At 44.2% G+C, this 21,405-nt stretch overlaps 1 protein-coding gene across 3 annotated transcripts in view; it reads left to right on the top strand.

Annotated features, from left to right (window-relative positions):
- Positions 1–21,405, top strand: part of LOC139278942 (early endosome antigen 1) — a 1,017,310-nt gene that overhangs the window by 865,380 nt on the left and 130,525 nt on the right. For all 3 annotated transcript variants that reach the window (XM_070898220.1, XM_070898221.1, XM_070898219.1), the window contains one exon: positions 6,563–6,752. In XM_070898220.1, coding sequence (XP_070754321.1) covers positions 6,563–6,752 — 190 coding nt within the window. The remainder of the gene's footprint in view (positions 1–6,562; positions 6,753–21,405) is intronic.

Genomic DNA, 21,405 nt, shown 5'->3' with positions numbered 1-21,405 from the left:
CTATGACATCCTTAATAATTGATTCCATCATTTTACCCACTACCGATGTCAGGCTGACCGGTCTATAATTCCCTGTTTTCTCTCTCCCTCTTTTTTTAAAAAGTGGGGTTACATTGGTTACCCTCCACTCCATAGGAACTGATCCAGAGTCAATGGAATGTTGGAAAATGACTGTCAACGTATCCACTATTTCCAAGGCCACCTCCTTAAGTACTCCATAAGTTGACTTATGAGGAAAGGTTGAGTAGGTTGGGCCTCTACTCATTGGAATTCAGAAGAATGAGAGGCGATCTTATCGAAATGTATAAGATTATGAGGGGGCTTGACAAGGTGGATGCAGAGAGGATGTTTCCACTGATGGGAAAGACTAGAACTAGAGGGCATGATCTTAGAATAAGGGGCCACCCATTTAAAACTGAGATGAGGAAAAATGCCTTCTCTCAGAAGGTTGTAAATCTGTGGAATTCGCTGCCTCAGAGAGCAATGGAAGATGGGACATTGAATAAATTTAAGACTGAAATAGACAGTTTCTTAAATGATAAGGGGATAAGGGAAGCAGGCAGGGAAGTGGAGCTGAGTCCACGATCAGATCAGCCATGAATTTATTGAATGGCGGAGCAGGCTCGAGGGGCTGTATGGCCTCCTTCTGTTCCTATTTCTTATATTTATGGGGATCCCTTTTATTGGTTGGGGCTGTCCCACGTGATCCCGGGGCACTGGCAAACGCCATGCGCCCCTGGGATACATGGCCCTCTACTCGCAGGTACCCGGAGAGGCCCAGGACCGCGAATCTCCGTACCTCCCAGACCACTGGGTACGCAGGCATTTTATTTGTGGATTGGAGGTATTTCTCCACGGGGAGCCTCCGACCGAAATTCAGGGTCAGGGTACCCTTCATCATTGCAATATTAGGGCATGGAAGTATTTAGAAGCTGAATTCATAAGTAATTTATTTTTGTTGAATCGTAACTTTTCAGATTTGCTGCCAATATCAATGGTTTTATTCACATTTTGTGCGATCTCATGTTTATTGCAGTTTGCATGTTATGATTGGATCGATAACATGACTTGATCCCTGTGGTGTTAGTCTACAATTTCATTGCACAGTATTAAGGTACAGTTATAGTGTAAATGCAGCCTGAATCCAGAGTTAGGGCCTGACCTGACACGAGTGAGACTCCCTGGAGAAGATAGTCTCATTCTACTTTGTCTCAGAGTACCTTCAGGCAATGCTACCCCATTCATACTTCACAAGTTTAGCATAGGTGCAAAGCCAGAAGCACTTTACACTGATGCTTAACATGTTTTGTGAATGTAATATCAGTATCCCTCTTCGTGACTGCTACTTTAGTGCTCAATAGTCTTAAGGTTTAATGTAATCTTTTGTTGTATTTTTAGAAACGGCTAATAGATTAGACAAATGTTTGAACCAAACTTGTTGAGTCTGGTATCTGATAGGTGTTATACTTGTTGCAATAAACCAGTGGAAATCAAGAAATTACTTCATGGTCAGAGATCAAAGACAGATTCAGTGCTAAGCCAGAGTTAGATTCATTGCCCTAGCCAAAACTCAAGATGAGATTGTCAGGCCCCTATTTTTAGTGATCCAAAATCTTCCACCACTGGAGCTTGAATATTCCAGAGTTAGTGTGTTTGCTTTACATTAAATCAATACATTGGGCCGTAATTTGCGGCCCCTACAGGCGAGTACAAGGTGCGCACGCTCCCGTAAGGACTGCACAAGTACCGGCTTTTCGCGCATGAAGCACAAAACACGGAACTTGCGATCAGTCAAGAATTGACAGATCGTACAAATCCCCAGGATAAGGGCATCTGCTGGCGCAGAGTTGTCTGCTCAGCGAATGCCCATAAATTTCTTACGCCTGCTGCAAAGAAATGCCAGGCAATCGGAGTGGCATCTTTAGCTGACCAAAGATAAAAGTTTTTTTAATAATTTATTCCCCGCAGGGATACAAAGGCTGATGTTATGAGATAAGTGATCTCCTCTGAATCAATGACCATTCCTCCTGGTGATGTCTCAAGCTTTCTTAGAGCCCATGTGGAACCTATACCTCCTATCAGTAGGCTCGGCTTCTGCTAAGGTGTAACAGTTGGAATTCCTCCGTAGTCCCAAGACATACCCTGAAAGTTGTTACTAGATGTGCGGGGAACAGGGGGAAGATTCCCTTGCCCCCTCATAATTGGAATTTACGACAGCTTTACTGAGGTGGAAACCCAGTAAATCATCTCAATCTACATCTACCCCTATAATCTTCAATCCTGTTTCTAACAAGTTATTTGTCTATCTCCTTTTTGAAGGAGTTGATCAGTTCAATCTTAATTTATAGTACTCTATCAAGATATCAGGCTTGCCTCAGTCACACTTTCACCTCTTAAGTCAGAAGGTTGTTGTTTCAAGACTCGCTCCTTGAGCACATAACTAGGCTGGCAATCCAGTGCAGTACCAAGGGACTGCTGCACTGTGCTGTCTTTTAGATGAGATGTTAAATTGCCACACCATCAGAGGCGGATGTAAAAGATCCCATGGCATGTTTCGAAAAAGATCAGGGGAATTATCCCTCAACCAACACCACCAAAAACAGATTATAGTGTAATTTATCTCTTTGCTGTTTGTGGGACCTTGTGCACAAATTGGCTGCCACGTTTCTCCACATTGCAACACTGACTACACTTAAAACCTACTTCATTGGCTGTGAAGTATATTGGGATATCCTGAGGTCATGAAAGGCACTATATAAATGCAAGTTCTTTTCTTTTGTATGCATTTGTAATACATTGCGTAAGTTACTTGCAATAACTGAACGTGCAAAGGGTAACATTTGTGTTCACAATTAGCTAATTGCAATTGCAGCATCAAGACATGTGGAGCGACTTAGATTTTGGTGATTTTGGACTCATTTGCTACATTGTTGAATTGTGGTAGGAAACTGTTATTGGAAAGATGGACAGGGATACTGGAGAAATTTTGACTGGAACTGATCAATGAAGCTGCAGGGGAGATGGGTCTCAGTTTGGAAGGGAAAAGGGACAACCTGGGTTTGGAGTTAATGGTACTGAAAAGCAGAGCTCCATTGCATATTGATAAATAATTGGAAATTTATAAAATTGTAATTAAGTATAACAAATGGTGCATTCACAAAAGCATGTTTGTTATTCGGAAAATATGATTAATTTTGTTGAAGCAAGCAAATTTTGTTCTTAATCTGTCATAAAATTTACTTAGCATGCATAACTAACTTCTTTAGTCAATGAATGTATGTTGAAATTGATAAAGTTTGATAAAAATGAATGCGATTTTTGTTAGATACTCAAATTCGGACAAATAGAGACATTGTCCGTTCACTGTGTAAAAGTATAGTGTTACAGTAAATGATAAGCTTCCAAAGAAGTGTTAATTTTGGATGGAAAATGCAGTAGTTCATTAAGTGCCTATGATAAAGTGCTATAGATTAAAGAATATTGTGAGGATCTGCGCTCCTTTACCATATTCAGTTGGTAGTTGTTTGTTTAAACAAATGAAGCTGTTAAAAATATGAAAGCCCATTAGGATTGCTGTGTACACTGAACACATATACCCTGAATATCTACACCAAATAAATTCCTTTGTTTTTGACATTTTTCGTTAATGACTTCCATTTGGTGCACTTGACTGGATCCTTTTATAACAATGACAAAAATATATCTAGATTTAAATATTGCCTCTAATGAAAAATATTTCATGAATTGTTATAATTATTCTGATGATTCATTTTTGTATCACAAAGCTTTGTGCTTTTGTTTTGTGACTCTGACCTGGAGCACACTTAGTGATCCTGTTTCTAGACCTTACATATCAGTTATACATTATAGAGATACAGCAGCTCTTAACCTTTTGCCTATCATCAGAAATGTCCTTTGCTGTATTAGAAATGTAGCATTGCCTCAGGCAATGAATTGATGAACCTTTTTATTTCTTACTATCTGGCTCTACTAACAAGGGATGGGATTTTGGAGCTTATTAAAACTACCCATGGGGAGAGGTCAATCCTTATCAGACCTTGGAGAATTTTTAAAAAGGTATTAGCAGCTGTGATTTCTCTCTCTTTAACTTTCATTTTCTTTTTATTAAAGTTAATTTTACTAATTTGGCTACGCAAGTAAAGCACATGATTATTTTTAAGACACATGCAAGGATTGATGTTAAAGATAGGCAAGATCACAAAGAAGAATCAATCGCTTACAAAAGAGGTGCTCCACATTCTCTGTATATTTCACTCCCATTAGGTATTTTTGCCCTCCTAACGATTTTTCCCTGTGGGCCACGTCTTCTCCCTAGCTATACAAAGGCACTGTTTTATCATTCCGCCCCCAGAAAGAGGAGTGGAAATGAAGTAAATGGGGAATTTTTCAGCTACTACGTACCTTTCGATTAAATTTTTTGATCTATTCGACACAGATTTATGGGCCAGGCAAGTTCAGTAACTGTCTGCTGTAATGCCTCCTTAGAGAGAAGAGGGGATGGAGGGAAACCTCATTATTGTAGTGAAACAGCAGTAACTGACACCCCCTGTTGGTGGTTTATTGTGTTCACTAGCATGTGCATTACATATCTGTTCCTGACCATTTTACAGAAGTGACATTTGAAAATATCTGAATCCTGCTGACCCACACAAAATCTAATGCTTGTACCTTGACAAGCATGGTGAGCAGCATTGCCAAATGTTTTTCTTTTGTTATTTGAATACAGAACTAAAAGTATCCATCTTAACAAAAACAAAGAAGTAATCCTTACATTTGGAATTTAACAACAGTGCCCAATATACCTCTCCTACTAGCACATGTTTAAATTATTTTGTAATTGATTCTTGTTTGATAGCATGCTAAACTTGGAATTTACAGTTATTGGTAACACAATTCTAACCCAAAATGAGGCCAAGAGTCATTATGCAAAATTACCACATGATTGGACAGTTAACCATTCTAGGACTGATGTTTAAAATACATAGCCTATACATTTGTTGTATTACTAATTGGCCCAACCTCCCAATTATGCAGCATTTTTTATAGCAGAGTTTTTGTCTCCTGTTCCATTTTTATTCAGTTTACAATTCTGACAAGATGTAGTGTACCAATTATTGCATTTACATATCACTTTGTCGTGTTATCAGGATGTCTCAAAGTACTTCACAACCAATGTATGACTTTTGAAGTACAATCACTGTTGACATGTAGGCAAGTACAGTAGCCAGTTTGAACACAGCAAGGTCCCACAACTAGCAAACACGATAGGTATTAAAAAAGTGTATTAAAATCTTTATTTAATTAATAATGGCTTGCATATATTGAGATTATGTTGTTTTTGTTAGGAGCATATAACTAAAACTTAGTACACACGTTTGCTATAGTACAACAGCAAATGTACTTGCTCGGAATCATTATGATAGATTTTTCTCACATCATCAATGCAGCTCGATATAACACATTCACAATTTTATACATATTATTCAGGGATATTACCAGCTGTACAAGATTGTGTCATATCAGTGCTGAGCTAGTTTTACTTCTGAAGTATTTAAATTCTTAAGCCAATATACAATGGTCCGGATTTTACGTCAGCGGCGAAGGAACGGCGCTTACCATTCACCTCGCTGACAGCTGCCCACTAAGTTTTTACAGGCTTTAGAGCACAGACTTGCTCTAATCCGGCATCTGATCCAGTGCGACTCCCTCTATAGAGGATCTGTGACGTCCAGTGAGCAGATCAAGAAACAGCAAGGCTCTTCAACCAGTCGGGGCCAGAGAGGTTCTTTGGCAGTAATTATCACTTAACACGGCGTTAAAAACTCACTTACTCCTGAATGCACCTGCCCTAACTTTTTCTCTTGTCTTTAGTGCGGAACTAGTGGGCAAGTACCCCAGTTCACGCCACTGCATTCATTTCAATGCCGAGTCTATTGGCGAGAACTGCAACTGTGGAGGAGCGGAGTATCTCCGACAGTAACTTTTAGATTTCTGCATTTAACTGCGCATGTGCGGATGCCAGAAGTTGCTGTCTGATTTACCCCGCTATAATGGTGAGCGCTCTTAAACCTCAGTTATTCTTATTGCAAAATACAACCCATTATGTTAAGAAAAAAGACACAAGTATGAAAAAATATATGATGTGTCTCTTGCTTGCATCCAGTTGCATACAATATTCATTTAACAGACTAGAATTTAGTCAATAGATCGCTTTAATAAACTGTACTAATGTTCCATGATTATTTTTGTGCCAGTAAATGTGAAATAGATTTAGAAGACCAATGTCGCAGACAAAATCTATGTCTCCCAATTGATCCATTAAATAGACAAACTTAAATGATATTTTTCATTACCAAAAGTGTTAGAGAAGAATAAGGAGCTTCACATGCTTTTTAAAAAAAAGCTAGCTGAAGTATTTTTTTGTGGGAATGTTGCTGTATCCTGTACTAAATTCAATAACATTTATTGCAGGACATATCCTTGAAGCATAATCAGGATTTTAAACCCTATGTTCGTGTGTGACTATTTTCTTTCTTCACAGCACAGGAGCTGGCGCACCATGAGGAGAAACTTTTACTAATGGGGAGTAGCCTGCAAACCACACAGGATCAACTCGGTGATCGTATCGCTGAGATTGTACGGCAAGAACAGACAAATCGTAAACTGCAATCTGAGCTCAAAACGCTGAAAGAACAGGCAATCAACAACAAAGAAGAGGCAGAGGATTACAGGTGAACTATTTAAAGCTTTGTTGGCTAGAAAACAGGTTGCTGCTAACTTTGCTACTGTGTCTCTTTATTCATATTTTAGACAAATTGACTTGGACTCAGAATTCCAGTTAAAGATGAAGAGCATTTATGGTCAAATCAGCATGCAACAAACTGCTAATATTGATAAATGTTACCAACTTCCAACTTTTTTACTCACATGTTAAAGACTGGAATAGAGGATGCTATTAAAATGTTAGACTGATATTAAGTAACTTTTCCACTCAATCCGATCTATAATAAATTTAAAATTCTTACAGCTGTACGTACTTCCTGTCAGTTTTTTACATTATAAATTCCGATGTCCATATTTATAATGGAAACTTTCCGCAAACTTGTCAAGTTGTAATTACAACCTCCCACCAATTGTGATGCTGAAGCACCTCAGTTTTGCATTTGCCAGTTTATCCGTCAATACTGCAAAAAAGCTCCTCTGCTCCAGCCAACTCTATTTTTCTGCCCTCCAAATTCCTCAGCATTGTTCTATTTAACTACAAATAATAATGGAGGTAATAATTATAAGGACAGCACATATGCCTTTAAAATGAGAACTGAATTATGTATGTGGGCCCTGACTCAATTATCCCCACCCTCTAACTTTGCTTCATAAGAACATAAGAAATAGGAGCAGGAGTAGGTCATTTGACCCCTTGAGTCTGCTCCGCATTTCAATAAGATCATGGCTGATCTGATCATGGACTCTGCTCGACTTTCCTGCCGATTCCCCATAACCCTTTATTCCCTTATTGCTCAAAAATCTGTCAATTTCCACCTTAAATATATTCAATGACCCACCCTCCACAGCTCTCTGGGCAGAGAATTCCACAGATTTACAACCCTAAGAAAAGAAATTCCTCCTCATCTCAGTTTTAAATGGGCGGCCTTTTATTCTGAGACTATGCCCCCTAGTTTTAGTTTCCCTATGTGGAAATATCCTCTCTGCATCCACCTTCTCGAGCTCCCCCATTACCTTATATGTTTCGATAAGATCACCTCTCATTCTTCTGAACTCCAATGAGTATAGGCCCAACCTACTCCACCTATCTTTATGTCAACTTTCCGGAATTAACCTAGTGAACTGTTATGTATGTAAACATTACCAATGTGTAAGACTTGCCACCAGGGGGCGCACATGTGGGAGACCCAAGGGTCGCCTGCACACCCTGGGCAAGCAGGTATAAAAGGCAGTCTACCATGCTGCTTCCAGACTCTGGAGTTACATTAAAGAGACCAAGGTCACAACAGTTTGAGCTTACAATATACAGTCTTGTGGAGTTATACTGCACATAACAATTGGCGACGAGTAACAGATAACAGATCACGAACTTTCACACGGTTATGGCTGCCGTTGGTATTCTTGAGAGATTTGTTGAAGGTGATGATTGGGAAGCCTTCGTTGAGTGTCTTGACCAGTACTTCATGGCCAACAAGCTGGATAAGGAAGAAACCACGGTCAAGCGCAGGGCGATTCTCCTCACCGTTTGCGGGTCCACAATATATGGCCTCATCAAAAATCTGCTAGCACCGACGAAACCAACGGAGAAGACATATGAAGAGTTGTGCACGCTGGTTCGAGAACACCTCAAGCCGAAGGAGAGCATCTTGATGGCCAGGTATCGCTTTTATATGCATCATTGCTCCGAGGGCCAAGACATGGCGAGTTATGTCGCCGACCTAAGACGCCTTGCGAGACCGTGCGTATTTGCTAGATTTTTGGGGTAAGTGTTGCGAGACTTTCTTCGCAAACTGCTGCCTGCCGAATTGCTAGATCTGAGCAAGGGCATCACGATAGTCCAGGCTTTTATGTCCACGACCGATAACACTAAACAGATATCATTGCAGCATCGAAGCTCACTGGCAAGTACTGTGCATAAAATAATGCCTTCAGCAGGCAGAACTGTACATGGCAGGGCCTACATGCCTGCAGAGGCCAGACCTAGGATGACTCAGAGTCCGCCATGGGGTGTGAATGCGAATCCATTAACATCATGTTGGCGCTGCGGGGGTAATCATCGAGCCCATCAATGTCGATTCAAGCACTACGTGTGCAAGGGCTGTGGAACAATAGGGCACCTCCAGCGTATGTGCAGATGTGCTGTGACTCACCACGTGGCAGAGTCGGCAGAAAATGACCGATCCGGCGGGGATCACGCTGAACGAGTAAGAGAGGCAACTCAACCCGAGGCTGAAGAGGAAGTGTATGGGGTACACACCTTCACCATCAAAAGCCCGCCTATAATGTTAAAAGGCAAATTAAACGGCATTCCAGTTTCCATGGAATTGGACACGGGGGTGAGTCAGTCAATTATGAGCCAGAAGGCTTTTGAGAAACTGTGGGGCAATAAGGCACAAAGGCCAAAACTAAGCCCAATCCACACCAAGCTGTGCACTTACACCAAAGAGCTCATACCAGTCATTGGCAGTGCAGCAGTGAAAGTATCGTACGATGGAGCTGTGCATGATTTACCACTATGGATTGTACCAGGCGATGGCCCAATGCTGTTCAGCAGAAGCTTGCTAGGAAAGATCCGATGGAACTGGGACGGCATCAAAGCACTGTCTTCGGTGGATGACTCCTTGTGCGTCCAAGTGCTAAATAAATTCCCGTTGTTATTCGTGCCAGGCATCGGCAACTTCACAGGCACCAAAGTGCAGATCCATCTAGTCCCTGATGCATGACCCATTCATCACAAGGCCCTAGCGGTTCCATACATGATGCAAGAGAAAGTGGAGATCGAACTGGACAGACTTCAACGAGAGGGGATCATAGCGCCAGTTGAGTTCAACAAGTGGGCCAGTCCAATTGTTCTGGTGTTGAAAAACGATGGGACGGTTAGAATCTGCGGGGACTACAAGGTAACAATCAACCGAGTCTCATTACAGGACCAGTACCCACTACCCAAAGCGGATGACCTGCTCGCAACGCTATCAGGGGGGAAGTCGTTCACCAAGCTGGATCTAACCTCTGGTTACATGACACAGGAACTGGCTGAACCGTCGAAAAAATTGACGTGCATCAACACGCACAGAGGACTGTTCATATACCACAGATGCCCCTTTGGGTTTTGCTTGGCTATGGCCATCTTCCAGAGGAACATGGAGAGTCTGCTGAAATCGGTTCCGTGCACCGTGGTGTTTCAAGACGACATCTTGATCACTGGCCGCAACACCACCGAACACTTGCACAACCTAGAAGAGGTTCTAAAGCAACTGGACAGAGTGGGACTCGGGCTGAAATGCTCCATGTGTGTTTTCCTGGCGCCAGAGGTCGAATTTCTGGGGAAAAAGATTGCGGCGGACAGCATCAGACCCACGGACTCCAAGTAGGAAGCCATCAAGAATGCACCCAGACCACAGAATGTGATGGAGCTGTGTTCGTTCCTGGGACTCCTCAACTACTTTAGTAACTTTCTACCGGGGTTGAGCACTTTGCTGGAACCTTTGCATTTATTGCTACGCAAGGGTGACGCCTGGGTTTGGGGTAAATCTCGAGACAGCCTTTAACAAGGCCAGAAACCTGCTATGTTCTAACAAATTACTTGTATTGTATGACCCGTGGTAATGTTTAGTACTAGCTTGTGATGCATCTTCGTACTGGGTCGGTTGTATGTTACAGCAAGCCAATGTGTCAGGCAAACTGCAACCGGTTGCATATGCGTCCAGAAGCTTATCTACAGCTGAAAGAGCCTACAGGTTGAAAAAGAGGCATAAGCATGCATACACGGGGTTAAGAAAATGCACCAATACCTATTTGGACTCCAGTTCGAGCTCGAAACCAACCACAAGCCGCTCATTTCGCTGTTCTCAGAAAGCAAAGGTATTAACACCAATGCTTCGTCCCGCAAACAAAGATGGGCACTAATGTTATCTGCTTATGACTATATAATCCGCCATAGACCAGGCACTGAGAACTGTGCTGATGCCCTCAGTTGGTTACCATTGCCCACCACCGGGATGGAAATGGCGCAACCCGCAGACTTGCTTCTTGTAATGGATGCTTTTAAGAGTGAGGGGTCACCCGTCACGACTCGCCAGATCAGGATCTGGACTAGCCAGGACTCTGTGCTATCACTACTAAAAAGCTGCGTCCTCAATGGGAGCTGGTCGGCGGTTCCCGAGGAAATGCAAGATAAAATTAAGCTGTTCCACCGACGCAGGGATGAAATGTCCATCCATTCGGACTGTCTCCTATGGGGGAATCGCGTCGTTTTAGCAAAAAAAGGCAGGGAAACGTTTATATGCGACCTTCACAGTACCCACCCAGGCATAGTCATGATGAAGGCTATCGCCAGGTCGCACGTTTGATGCCCCGGCATTGACTCGGAATTGAAGTCATGCATGCACCAATGTAACACTTGCTCACAGTTGAGCAATGCACCAAGGGAGGCCCCACTGAGTCTGTGGCCATGGTCCTCCAAACCGTGGTCCAGGGTCCACGTAGATTTCGCTGGCCCCTTTCTAGGAAAGATGTTTCTAGTAGCAGTGGACGCTTACCCTAAATGGATTGAATGTATAATAATGTCATCATGTACGTCCACTGCCACCATTGAAAGCCTCCGGGCCATGGTTTGCCGACGTCCTTGATCGTGACATGGACCATGTTTCACCAGCTTGCAATTCATGACCCGCAATGGCATCAAGCATGTTAGGTCTGCGCCATTTAAGCCCGCATCCAATGGTCAAGCGGAATGGGCAGTCCAAACCACCAAGCTGAGTTTGAAACACGTGACGGACGGTTCCCTGCAGACCCGGTTATCTCGGATTCTGCTCAGCTACCACACGCGACTCCACTCGCTTACCGGGGCTCCCCCTGCAGAATTGCTAATGAAGAGAGCATTCAAAACCAGACTCTCTTTAGTCCACCCGGATCTCAATGATCATGTAGAAACCCGGCGCCACTGGTGTAACATGTACCACGATCGCGCGGCTGTATCATGTGACATTGAGGTTAATGACCCGGTGTTTGTTCTTAATTACGGTCATGGTCCCAAATGGGTTGCTGGCACTGTGTTAGCCACGGAGGGGAATAGAGTGTTTGTTGTCAAACTTTTGAATGGACAAATGTGCAGAAAGCATTTGGATCAGACCAAACTGCGGTTCACTGACAACCAAGAACAGTTTGAAGAAGACATTACCATCAATGATCCACCCACACACATCCAACCAGCAATCGACCTCACAGTCAACCACGAGGATGAACCCACCATGCCTGACAGTCCGATCAGACCAGCCACACCGCAGTGCAGCAATGATCCGACCGACTCATCCATGCCAAGACTTCAACTCAGGCAATCAACGCGGGAACGCAGAGCCCTGGATCGCCTCAACTTGTAAATAACTTGTATCTAAGACTTCTAAACATTACCAATGTGTAAGACATGCCATCAGGGGGTGCACCTGTAGGAGATCCAAGGGTCACCTGTACATCCTGGGCAAGCAGGTATAAAAGGCAGTCTACCATGCTGCTTCCTCACTCTGGAGTTACATTAAAGAAACCAAGGTCACAACAGTTTGAGCTTACAATATGTAGTCTTGTGGAGTTATTCTGAACATAACATGAACCTTCTCTGAACAGCCTCCGATGCAAGTATATCCTTCTTTAAATACGGAGACCAAAACTGTATGCAGTACTCTAGGTGTGGCCTCACCAATACCCTGTACAGTTGTAGCAGGAGTTCTTTGCTTTTATATTCTATCCCCCTTGCAATAAAGGCCAACATTCCATTTGCCTTCCTGATTACTTGCCGAACCTGCATACTCACTTTTTGTGTTTCATGCACAAGGACCCGCATGTCCCTCTGTACTGCAGCACTTTGCAATTATTCTCCATTTAAATTATAATTTGCTTTACTATTTTTTCTGCCAAACCTCACATACATTATACTCCATCTGCCAAATTTTTGCCCACTCACTTAGCCTGTCTATATCCCTTTGCTGATTTCTTGTGTCATCCTCACAATTTGCTCTCCCACCCATCTTTGTATCAGCAAACTTGGCTACATTACACTCAGTCCCTTCATCCAAGTCATTAATATAGATTTTAGGTAGTTGAGGCCCCAGCACCGATCACTGCAGCACCCCACTGGTTACTGTTTGCCAACCAGAAAATGATCCTTTATTCTCTATTTTTTGTTAGTTATCCATGTTAATATATTACCCCCAACCCCGTGAACTTTTATCTTGTGCAGTAGCCTTTTATGTGGCACTTTGTCGACTGCCTTCTGGAAATCCAAATACACCACATCCATTGGTTCCCCCATATAAAACCCTGCTTGTTACACCCTCAAAGAACTCCAGAAAATTTGTCAAACATGATTTCCCTTTCATAAAGCCATGCTGACTCTGCTTGATTGAATCATGTTTTTCTAAATGTTCTGCTACTGCGCACTAGGTCCATACAGCAGAGCTGGTCTCCAGTCGTCTTGTTAATTCTTGCCACTGGAACAAGACCTAGCTCTGTCAAGCCCGTCTGTTGGCTGGTGTAGAACGGCTACCACATATTAAAAAAGTCCATGCACAGGCATCTTCCACCCTTCAATATGTAGTTTGGGATCTGGAATATCAGGTCCTCATTGAAACACCTGTGAACTCATCCCTTTTTGGTGTGGAAGCAAATCATTCTTGATATGAGGGACTGCCTAAGAAAGAAAAGAAAGTTGTGGAGCTGTTGCCTGGTACTGTATCCTTGATTTTGTAGTCTGCTGGGGTAATGGCATGCACATGAATCTGCAGCAGAATCACTGGAATGCATCTGAATCACTGAATTTGTCTTAGTCATGAACAGGCTTATGTATAAGTGTCTGTATCTGGTAAGCTCATACAGTTTGCATCCAAGTCTCTGGCAGGGTACTGGAAGTTAGTGCCGGAGTCTCTGGTAGTGTAATATAGTATAATATTTTACCTTGGGCATTTTAAATTTGAACTTCAGATTCACAGAAGCTGAATTTTAGATCCTTCAAATCCAAAATCTGAATGCATCCAAATGCTTGGTCCTAGTAATTAACTATCTTTTTTGCTTATGGTATAAATTGTACTGAAACCACTTTTGTTCAAGCACTGTGTCGTCAACTGGTTCTAAGGCTATCTCTGTAGCAATTATATGGCAGTGGATTTTTCCCCAGAGCAGTATCTGGGCAGCTGGCCGCTGAAACATACCGGTCAGTCACTCAATAGTCCTGCTGGGAGGCCCATTTTATTTGGAGGACCGGACTTCATTTGTTACCAACGGAAAAGTTACGTGTTACCGGAATTACCCGTTAGTGAGTTACAGCTGGTGTCCTCCGCTCACCCCCATGGTAACCTCGTCGTGCCTCCAGTTTGGGAACCTCTAGTTTAGGGCAATGAAACTGCATTCTAAAAAAGTTAATGAAAACTTGGAAATATAGTGAACAGTGAGGAGGATAGTGATAGACTTCAAGAAGACATAGACAGGCTGGCAGAATGGGCGGGCACGTGGCAGATGAAATTTAATGCAGAAAAGTGCGAAGTGATACATTTTGGTAGGAAGAATGAGGAGAGGTAATATAAACTAAAGGGTACAATTCTAAAGGGGATGCATGAACAGAAAGACCTGGGGGTATGTGTGCACAAATCGTTGAAGGTGGCAGGGCAATTTGAAAAAGCACTTTAAAAAAAGCATACGGGATCCTGGGCTTCATAAATAGAGGCATAGGCCCAGAAATTGGGGGGCAGTAACACTCGCAAGGCACGAGACTTTGCGCCAGGTGCAGAAGTCTCGCCCCTTGCGATAAATTGGGGTTACCGCCCCCTAAATCAAGCACTCCACTTCCTTCCTGAGGCGGGAGATGAACGCACGGCTCAACGGCATCACTGGGCCGCGTAGGGCTGCCACATACAAGGGGCTCTTCGCTGAATTAAAGGGAAGGGCCCAAGTTACATACTCTGCAAATGAGGAACCCCCTACCTGGACCACCGGGGAGTGGGGGTGCTGTGCAATCAGCCCGGCACTCAAGCAGAATACCAGGCTGAGCGATCGGGGCACTGACCCCGCGGTCAAAGCGTCACTGGAGTGGGAAGCGAAATGGTCGTTTTTTTTTCAGCAGCAACCGGCCACCTCCCCTTTAAATTTCACCCCGTTAGCACCTGGCCGCCAGTACACGTCCCCTGAAGCTATCACTGTTATCGCCCGGCACAGCTTCAGGGGGGGAAACCCAATTTAGGTGCCGGGGCGATGCACACGGCGCTGATGTCACAATTTCCAGGCACAGGAGATCGGGGCGCAATGCTGTAGCGCCACCGCTAAACTCCCGCCGAATTTAGCAGGCATCGTTAGTGGTGCGCGCCTGGTCACACAACCATTTGCGCCCCATTAGCGCCCCCCGGAGGTGCAAATACACCCAATCTCTCCCCCAAAGCAAGGAAGTTATGATGAGCCTTTATAAAACACTGGTACGACCTCAACTAGTGTATTGTGTCCAATTCTGGGCACCATACTTTAGGAAGCATGTGAAGGCCTTAGCAAGGGTGCAGAAAAGATTTACAAGAATGGTCCCAGGAATGCGGGACTTCAGTTAAATGGATAGACTGGAGAAGCTGAGGTTGTTCTCCTTAGAGCAGAGAAGGTTGCGAGGAGATTTGATAGAGGTGTTCAACATCATGAGGGGTCTAGACAGAGTAGATAGAGAGAAACTTTTCCCATTGACGGAAAGGTTGAGAATCAGAGGACACAGATTTAAGGTGATTGGCAGAAGAACCAAAGGCAACATGAGGAAAAAATGTTTTACGTAGCGAGTGGTTAGGATCAGGAATGCACTGCCTGAGAGTGTGATGGAGGCAGATTGAATCGTGGCTTTCAAAAGGGAATTGGATAAGTACCTGAAGGAAAATAAATTGCAGAGCTATGGGGAAAGAGCAGAGGATTGGGACCAGCTGTGTAGTGCTCTTGCAGAGAGCTGCCACGAGCTCAATGGGCCGAATGGCCTCCTTCTGTGCAGTAACCATTCTATAATTCTACCTTATAGCCTTATAAGAGTGGGAAGGTTAATACAGCATCATTTACATGAAATTGCATATTCTTTGCAATGGATATTATTCAGTATAGGTCATTTTTCCTACACTTTTAAAGCATTGGCTGTAAACCAGCATTTGCAGGTTTATTTTCTTTTTATTTGAATGCAATCATGTGAGCTAACCTAGCAAACATCTTCATTTCATTTAAACTTTTTTTCTTTGTCTTTTATTTAAATATTTCATATTTAAATCTTCCATTTGACTAACCTTGAACCCTTTTTGTTAAAAAGCCTTTTAATAATTTGGAATATTTGAACCATAAAATAATAAGTATTCACTTCAGTGGATTGTTATAAAAGCAAGCTGACATCACTGCTGGAATGTTTTCCTATCATCGTTTAAAGAAAAAGGATGTCTGCACAGTCAGTGAACAGAAGTGTTAACTACATGATATGCCAATAGGTATTAGGTAGGATTAGTAATTAAGTGATGGGATGAAGAATAAACTGGGTATTTGTCAAACCTGAAATAATTCCTTAAGTATCTTCTGCCGCAAACCTGGCAAACGTAATTGCTGCTGTATTGATTGGGCTTTATGTTGGCCTGGTGGCATGGGTGGAAGAGAAAGACACTGGGAGTCAGCAGTATCGATTAACCATTATAGGAGTTAGTGGTTTGTGATGTCTGTTTGTTGTTGGGACTTTTCTCAGTGAGAAATATTTCTTTTGACAGAATGAATGAGTAAATATAGTGCAGCATGAAAAATGGCTCTTGTGATTTCACGCATTATTACAGATAGGTCATTTTATCCATTATATTGAACACTTCAATAGGAATACACTTGTAACACTAAATTGAAACAGAATTATCCCATAGACTTTCAGATCAATGTTTCTCATCATTATAGACAGTAAGGCTGAAATGTATTAACTATTCTTTGGGGTAGACTGTTTTAAGGAAAAATACAATACAAAACGGGACCAGAAGCCCAGTTGATTGGTGTATCATGCTACATCACAGAATGGGAGGATATTGCACTCGGGTATATTGTCCTTCTGTGTGGTTTTCAGGGGGTCAGCCGGCGGAGAGTCCTGGCCAGCTTAGCACCGACACTATTTTGAGGGCCTCATTAGCATAGGGCCGGCAGGCTGCTGGTGGAAAACAAGTGCCCCAGGGCAGCCCGTCGGCTCCTGGCTGCCACAATACTCAGTGGTCCAGCCCACCTCTGGATCCGGAAATAGGTACGTTGGGTCAGAGGAGCCTATTCTGCAGGTTGGGGTGGAGGGGAGGTGGTGCGGCATCCCAGAGGAGATTGGAGAAGCCTGGAGGAGCACTTATGCTACTCCTGATCTCACAAAAATAAAGTAGTACTTTAAAGTTAAAAAAAAAAGCAAAACAAAATGCCCTCAGCATTAACAAGAGCAAAGTTTTTGCAGTTACAATATCATCTGAAGGTTCTCTTTAAATCCATATTTGCCTGTTGGTAGCCACCTATTACACTGAACATCTCTTGTGTTCTTGCTAACTGGGGAGCCACAGGCACCAACAGAGGGAAATTAGATGTCTGAAATGACACCAACTTTCACGTTTGTTTTGGGTAAGTGGTTTCAGGCCAGGAATTTGGAGGAACACCTCACTGATGTATTTTCCTTTATCAGCCTTCCCAAATCAGGAGAGATGAGCAGAGGAATATCTAGGTCTAGGTCCCAGTGACCACCCAGTGTTATAGAAAACAAGATGGTGTACCTCCTCAGTAGGATCACATTCAAATCCCATGAGTGTACAAAGTGCCGCTCTCAAGAATGTTCTAACACTGGGGACTGATCCATGGTTAAAAATTGCTGCATGTTCGTACTGCTTTAAGACCAGTCCAGCATTAAATACAGCACTTTTGCCTTAATCAGCAATGTCTCTGCTTCTCCACACGCCAAGAAATTTTCAGGCTTTCCAGCGTAAGTAAGCAATTGCTAGTGGGACATGTGTTTATGTTCCACCCAGCATTATTTACATACTAGCAGAGACCCGCAAAACATTTGCGGTCAAATTAGTATCTTTATTGCAACAGTACTTGTTTAGACTGTTATCATCATCTTCGTCTATAGAGCCAACACTGATGTCCTCTTTCCCTCCCCTCTCTCTCTCCCTCCGTCTGTCCCACGCTCTCTCTCCCTCCCTCCCACCCTCTCTCTCCCACCCTCTCTCTCCTACCCTCTCTCTGCCTCCCACCCTCCCTCTATTCCTACCCACCCCCTCTCTATCTCTCTCTCTCTCTCTTCCGCTGCTCCCCCCACGCGTTCTTCTCGGCTCAGCAGCAACGCCCGGGGAGGCCCCGCAGCATCTACTGCCACCTCCTCATTGGAACAGTCAATCAAACTTCTAAAATTCATGCCATCGCTCCCTGTCCTGATTGATTGCATGGCCGGGCGGGCCATGATCGCCCATTGGTCAGTGCTCCCAGCTCCCAACCCCCAGTCCTGCCCATATTAAGATGGATTTTCCAGTCCCAATGAACATAAAGCTCTTATTTATTTTTATGAGGTCTCCTCTTGGTTATCGGAGCTGCCATCTATCAGATGAGATGTTAAGCTCTCTCAGGTGGATGTAAACCCCCCCCCCCCAATGGCACAATTTGAAGAAGAACAGGGGCGTTCGCCCAGTATCCTGGCCAATATTTATCATTTAACCAATATCACTAAAACAGATTATCTGGTCATGTATCTCATTGCTGTTTGTGGGATCTTGCTCCACTCCAGTGCCTAATTATTTAGAATAATATTTATTTTTTACTCTCTCAGAAGTTTTAGGCTTGCTTTATCCAGGTTTCTTTTTGATTCATGGTTTGAAATTGCTGCATGTTGGTACTACTTTAAGACTAGTCCAGCTTTAAATACAGCACTTTGCCTGAATCAGGTCTCTGCCCGTGCCCCCCCTCCCCCACCCTGCCAACCCTCCAACAAATTTTTAGGCTTGCTGGTGTAAGTAGGCTTTTGCTAGTGGGACATATGTTTGTGTCCCACCCAGCATTATTGCAATTTAGGACAGGGTCAGGCCATTTGACTATGTGCATATTGCTTTATGTACTCCCACAGAAGACCCAGGAACCTACATGAATAGGAAGGGAATCCACTCCCACAATTTTCAGCAGATCATGCAGGTCTGTGGCTGCTATCCTGGCAGTTATCATGTTGCCTTTATCCTGCTCCAATCTTCCATCCTTCCACTTTTTCGCCCAGGTCATCAGGTGAGAGGTTGGCTGCTTAATGTGGCTCCTGACACCTGTCAGGAAACCATGATCCGAGGCTGAGGGCAGATCAACCAAATCTATGTGTTCACCAAAGCCCTTATAGAGCAGATCAAACAACAGTTCTGTTGCTTAAATAGGTCTGGAGACGTCCTACAGTACAGCCCCCAAAGAGTGCCATGCATCACCGTGTGCTGCATGCTCCATAACTTCCCCCTGTAAAGGGACAGCCCATTGAGCCACCAGTGAAGGAGGATGGCGAGACCAAGGAACAAGAAGACCAAGGGTCCTCAGAAGATGGCAAAGTAGAACAAGGCAGCAGCTCAAGCTCTTTGGCAGCAGCTCATCAAGGAATGCTTTACTTACACCAATCTTGCTCCCTGCACCAGCAGTCCTTCCCAACATTGCTCCCAATCCTTCCACACTCTAAGAATCTGTGTTCAACCCAAACATCAACATTTCTTACTTCTGACAAGTTGCATTGCCTGGTCAACAAATACTCAAAAAACAAATTCTTCACAAGAAGATTTCAGAAAAAAACCTATAATATGCAACTGCCACTAACACATACAAATACTAATATTAGCCCTGGTGGAAGCCATTAGTGCCAGACTTAGGTGGTGTCTTAACTAATCTTGTGCTCCTGCATGGCGTCAGCATGAGAAGTAGAAGGTTACTGTGGCTCCAATGAGGGCTCTTGAAATGGTCATGGTTGATGACCTCTAGAAGCTTGGGCACGAGAGGGCCTGGCTGCAGATTGCAGCATCTCAGCTGTTGCTGGGACAGTCTGGTCTAGGATCGGCACTGGTTGAGGGCTGGCAAAAGAACAGGCATGCTGCCTTCCTGAGCGAGGGCAGCATGTGCAACTCCCAAAGCTCCACTGCCACTCAAGCTGCAGCTAAACCCTCCCACTGAGAACAGACTGAACCCTCCCACTGAGAGCAGACTGTAGGTGTTTTGTGATGACACTGAAACCCTCCATGTGTCTCCCAAGCTTTGCAAGTTGGTGGAGATAGTGAAGGCCAGAGCCTGAATGATACTAGTTTGAGCTTCGATTGAAGCTAACAGTGCTGATGTCACAGATTCCTGAACTCAGCGCCCTGCTGCAGCATCCAAAGAGGTGATCATGCACTCCATGGTTGACTACAGGGTGTTGGTATCATGCACCAGAACCCCACACAATTTGAAAGTGGACTGTTCCACATGCTGTAACATTTTGTGGAAGTTCCCTGGTAGGCAGTCCAAAGCATCCAGCAATTTCTTGTGCACAGCAATCCTTTTATAGGCTGGGCCTCTGATAATTTATTTGCGCCCTCTGCGGCAAAACTAGGACATGAGCATGCCCTTCAGAGAGCTGGCTTCTGTGCCGTCCTTTCTACCTGCCCCTGCTGCTGCTTACACGTGCTCGGTACAGACCCCTCTAACTCACTATCTACAGTGTGCAGGGTGACAATATCTGAACTGGTGCTTGCAAACGTCAGAGAAAGTGACGGTGCATCTTGTGGTGGGTTGTCCTCCTCTTCCTCATCTGCTGCAGCTGGGCCTGGGACTTGGGCTGCACTGAGAAAGAGGAGAAAGGGACAAGGGTTTGCCCTTAATGGCAAGGGTAAGCAGTAGCAGATGAGTGGCAGTGCCATACACCACCATATTGTAATGCAGATCATGTAAGGGAGAGAGCTCAGCATGAAGAGTAAAGGATGGGCAGATGGCCAAACAACCTGTAGCCTCCAGCCAGACCATCTGCCACACTGCCTCTCCTGCCAATGATGTCTGTGCTAGCCACCTCCATTGGTGTGAGCACTTATGTGGCTGCAGATCTCCTCTTGTTCTGCTCATCTTTCAGAACAAGCTTGCGCACAGCAGGAGAGAGAAGAGTGACAGTAAGCTACACTTTGGAAGAGCTTTGTGAAGATGTATTAGGCAGCTTTGCATAGTGTGCATGGTGAGAGAAAGAAGCAACAGGTATGGGGAAGAAGGAGCAACTGTTGTAAGGACAGTATCAGATGCAGAGTGTGCAAGTGCAAGCAGAAGGATGAGCAGTGACGTTTGCTGCTCTGATTGGAAGCTCAATGCAATCATAAGTATTCTAAACCAGGGATTCTCAACTGGGAGTCCGTGGCTCCGAGGGGGCGGTGAGATGATGTCAAGGGGTCCACACCATTGGAGATCGACTAGTTTTAGCAGGTGGTTTTGGGTGGACCTGCGCCTCTGCTGTTGCCTGCAGGTGGCGCACTATGGGGAGGTCGGCAGGCGGAATTGGGCTCCACAGGCTCGCAGAGCGCTCACAGGCCTATCAAGAGCAGCAGGTGGAGGAGGATGGGCCGGAGCTTCTGCAGGAAAGCAAAGACTTGGGACCCGTCACACTCTGCCAAGCCAGCCTGGGGCCTCGGTCTCTGTTTTAAGTTG

This window comes from Pristiophorus japonicus, chromosome 13, assembly GCF_044704955.1.
Source record: "Pristiophorus japonicus isolate sPriJap1 chromosome 13, sPriJap1.hap1, whole genome shotgun sequence".
NCBI lineage: Eukaryota > Metazoa > Chordata > Chondrichthyes > Pristiophoridae > Pristiophorus > Pristiophorus japonicus.
This window is presented reverse-complemented; position numbering and strand designations above follow the sequence as displayed.